This window comes from Protobothrops mucrosquamatus, unplaced genomic scaffold, assembly GCF_001527695.2.
Source record: "Protobothrops mucrosquamatus isolate PMUCROS unplaced genomic scaffold, P.Mucros_1.0 scaffold_168, whole genome shotgun sequence".
NCBI lineage: Eukaryota > Metazoa > Chordata > Lepidosauria > Squamata > Viperidae > Protobothrops > Protobothrops mucrosquamatus.
In genome coordinates this window covers 1697215-1701389 of record NW_015386244.1, presented here as the reverse complement: position 1 = coordinate 1701389, position 4175 = coordinate 1697215, and the positions used below count along the sequence as shown (strand labels likewise).

Below are 4175 nucleotides of genomic sequence, written 5' to 3'. Positions count from 1 at the left end.
TAAATAAATAAATAAATAAATAAATTCTACAAACTACAATTATAGTTTATTTTTTGTGATAATGTTTAATTTTCAATATAAACTTTTCTTCCTGGAACTATAAAGCAAATTGTGGCAGAATCTGTTCATTTCTTTGAAATTCCAAAACCAGTAAAGAACAGCTAAATGGCTAGATTTCTCTTTGAAGATAATAGCTGAAGTGGAACAGTAAATGTGATTTAAACATTTAGTAAATTGTGCAACTGTTAGTTTTGCTTCGCCCTAACAATTTAGTAATTATATCCTTGTGGCCCTGTGGTATATGCTTCACTGTAAATAATAGAATTTCTGTTTGGTGGGAATGAGAGTTTATGATTATTTTAAAACTATTCCATAAAATACTATATTCATTTGGGGTTTTTTGGATATTAAGTGTTCTGCTTGATTCAGTATATTTTTACTTAGAATATATCCTACTTTCTTTAGACCTTTCTGGTAAAAGTAGCTGTCTTGACTCATGGCATTGATACAGTTCACTACACTGCTTCAGTCAGATATTCTTTTCACATTTTTCAGTGAAATGTGCTGAATGGATGTTGCTTATTTTTCTTCAAATTCTGTTTTATAAAAATACCAAGATTATGAAATAAACATGAAATGGAATAAGAGAATATTTCTTCAAGTTGAAAACAAAGTGAAAAAACTGAAAAACTGGCACTGTATTTGCTTGATAAGTTGGATTTTTTGTATAGATTCAAAGATTGATCTATTCATTTACACAATGCTTTTAACCTAAAAAGGAAAAGGCTGGCTCTTTTTCTCCTACTAGGCATGTGTTATGCTTTGGATTCAAAGCTGAAAGGGTGCATTGCAAATGGGTTTACAGAGCATATATTTGACTTGACTGACTGTGTGCCTGTACCCTTTCCAGAGTTTCTTTTTGGCTTCAGAACTGAAGTTTCATTTGTAGAAATAGCTGCTATTGTAAAAAAGTAATATTTTGTTTTTCCAAATCATTAGGTAGGTGATGATAAAACAGTGAAGCACTGGAAAATGGAGGAGCCAGCTTATGGGGAAGCAGAAGAACCAATAAATACCATTCTTGGAAAGGTACTAATTATTAATTATCTTGTGTTTTTTTCTTAAATTTGTTTTGCAATGTACAAACTTAAAACCCTGATATTTTTTCTGTAACTGATTTTTCATTCAGCCACTTGTCTGAAATTTAATAATAATTTAATTTAATTTAATAATTTAATTTATATACCGCCCTTCTCCCGTAGGGTCTCCTGCTTGAGCAAGGGATGGGACTACATGACCTTCCAACTCTGTTACTTTGTTCTGTTAAAGATTGGTTTAAAATGCAGTTGTAAAACTTTTTGGAAGTTGGATTCAGAGAAGAACCATTGTTTAGTTTTGATTTAACTATTAATTGTAGCAGCAGCTATTAAAATAACTGTAGCTGCTCATTTGGGATTTGTTTTTAACTTGCTGTAGATTTGCTGAAAGTATGACCATATTAACTAAAATCTGAATCTCTCCAGATATTTTGAATTATAGTTACTATGATCTTTTGTTATTAGTCATGTTGGTTGAAATTGATGAGCACTGAAGCATGTTGTCTGGAAGGTATAGGTTATGCAAACAAATGAATCATTCTGATATCAGATTCCCTAAAATGCTATAAGTCTGAATTATTTGTGCTATACTATATAGGATATTGTATGTAATTTAAAAATCTTGCAAGGGGGCTTAATATTTATGCAGTTAATAAAAATTTTAAAATGTATATAATATTTTAAATGTAAGGAAAGAGGCTATTGTACATGCTTCTTGGACTATGGATAGCTTCAAGAATTAATGAAAGGAATCAACATCTGTAAACGTCTTTCTGTTCTCAAATGAGCCAGTTGCCATTATGTTAGTGAATTTCTTGGATCATAGCTAGTTAGAGAAGAAATGGCTTCTGCCATATAGGAACCGCTAAAAGAACTATTAACTGATTCTTCACAAAAAGAGTTTCTTTGCTCAGATAGTTAATAATGTCTTTGATCTAAAATCTTTGACTATTATATCCAGTAGTTGGTTCTTTTTGTTTTTTATATTTTCAAGACAGTGTACACTGGAATTGATCATCATTGGAAGAAACCTATATTTGCTACTTGCGGTCATCAAGTTGATATCTGGGATGAGCAGAGAACTAGTCCTATATGTTCTTTGACTTGGGGAGTCGATAGCATAAACAGTGTTAAATTCAATCCAATTGAGGTAATAATTTCATTAGTTTATATATGATGTTAAAATTATTTTCACTAAATAATACTAGCAACATGGATATGGTCATAAACCATATGAAGACATTGGTGTCTGCCACAAGAATTAGAGGTAAACATAAATAAAGCTGAAGGAGAATGTTGGAGCTCAAACATTGATTAGATAAATTAATGTAAATAAAACAGTCCTCAATTGAACAGTTCTTTAAGACTCTTTATAGTGATGCTCATTATTCAGCAAGTGTGGTTTTTATATCTTTTTTTTTTAAAAAAAATGATATTTAAGGAAGGATACTGTTTGGTTTTGCAAGAATAAATCAGATAGCTAAGCTGAATTTTAACTTTTGGGAATCATGGATAGCAAACTTTAGCAGGATCAAATGTTAAGGTGCAAATGGATTTTTAAAATGGTGGGAGAGTAACTTGCTGAACAGCAATAATAATAGTTTGCAGAAAGAAGAGCAATATAATTAAAGTTGAGAAATGAAGAGATCTATATAAGCCTCATGGCAAGTGAATGCTAAGACAATGCAGGGCAGTGCTTAGCAAAAATAATCTTATGCTTGCTTACTCTGTACTCATTCCGTAGTTCCCAGTGTAGGAATGTGTAGGAGCTACAGTGTTGTTCATGAATGATAAAGTCCTGTAACAATCTGCTCCCATTCATGAGAAAGGGGGATAAGTGTGCTGCCACACTGTCCTTTTCATTGCTGTCTACCAGTAAAATGTGAATGTCTGCAACAAGCAAGGGAATGGGTGTAGTCCCAGCTATTAATTTTAGTTTAAGAGCGACGAGGCTTAAAAATAATATGTGTGGATAGCAATAGCAATAGCACTTAGACTTACTGTATATACCACTTCATAGTGCTTTATAGCCCTCTCTGAGCGGTTTACAAATGTCAGCATATCGCCCCCAACAATCTGCGTTCTCATTTTACCAACCTTGGAAGGATGGAAGGCTAAGTCAACCTTGAGCTGGTCAGGATCGAACTGCTGGTAGTTGGCAGAGTTAGCCTGCAATACTGCATTCTAACCACTGCACCACCACAGATAGAGTTTCATTTGTGAATCCTGCATTTTTCTAGAATCCTGTTTTCACTGAAGTACTATTCGGCGAATATAAGAAAGCCTATCCTCTTTACATAAGAACAATTGAAAAATGGGTGAAAGATTGTTATGGCAACATGAGTTTCTTCTTGCTCTTTTTTAAGCAACATATTTTTTTAAAAGATCAGCTGTTTTGCACACACGTCATTGAAAGGTTTACTAATTTAAGGGTATAGATGCTAAATAGGTCATTTACACATTACATCTCTTTTTGATTAATAATTTCAGTTACATTGAAGAAATTAATTTCCTAAATAGTGATATTTAAACAGTCATGCAATTACTGTATAATCAAATTCTAATTCTATCAACTTCCATATTTGGCATACAATTATTAAATAATTATTTTCAGATGAATCTTTTGGGAAGCTGTACTTCAGACAGAAATATTGTGCTGTATGATATGAGACAATCAACTGCCCTAAAGAAGGTAATAGATACACTCTTTAAAATGCTCATTTGCAGGGATGTATATGTGCTGAATACAGTTTCATTTTAATATTTGCATTGATTCTGTGCCTGCTAGCCGTACCATTGTGCCACCCATTTACACACCACTGCACACCCTCCTTGATCTTTGCCTCACTTCCCATGTGTACCCCACGCACCCTAACCAACATCACCATACCTTCCTTGCACTCTCTTTGAGCTTCAGTGCACTGTGTGCAATTCATTGTGCTTTCCTCGCATCCTTGTTCTCTCCCTGAATCTCACCGTATCTCTCTCAGTCCCTTCCCCTCCAGCAGCAGCCAATTGCTGGCCTCCTGCTGGCTTCCACATTTGGAGTTGTGCTTTATAGACCCATCACTCAGAAAT

The 4175-nt window shown here is 33.7% G+C and overlaps 1 protein-coding gene across 1 annotated transcript in view; it reads left to right on the top strand.

Moving 5' to 3' along the window:
* Positions 1-4175, top strand: part of DCAF13 (DDB1 and CUL4 associated factor 13) — a 20718-nt gene that overhangs the window by 3520 nt on the left and 13023 nt on the right. Inside the window, exons 4-6 of the mRNA XM_015821995.1 lie at positions 1000-1089; positions 2092-2247; positions 3712-3789. Coding sequence (XP_015677481.1) covers positions 1000-1089; positions 2092-2247; positions 3712-3789 — 324 coding nt within the window. The remainder of the gene's footprint in view (positions 1-999; positions 1090-2091; positions 2248-3711; positions 3790-4175) is intronic.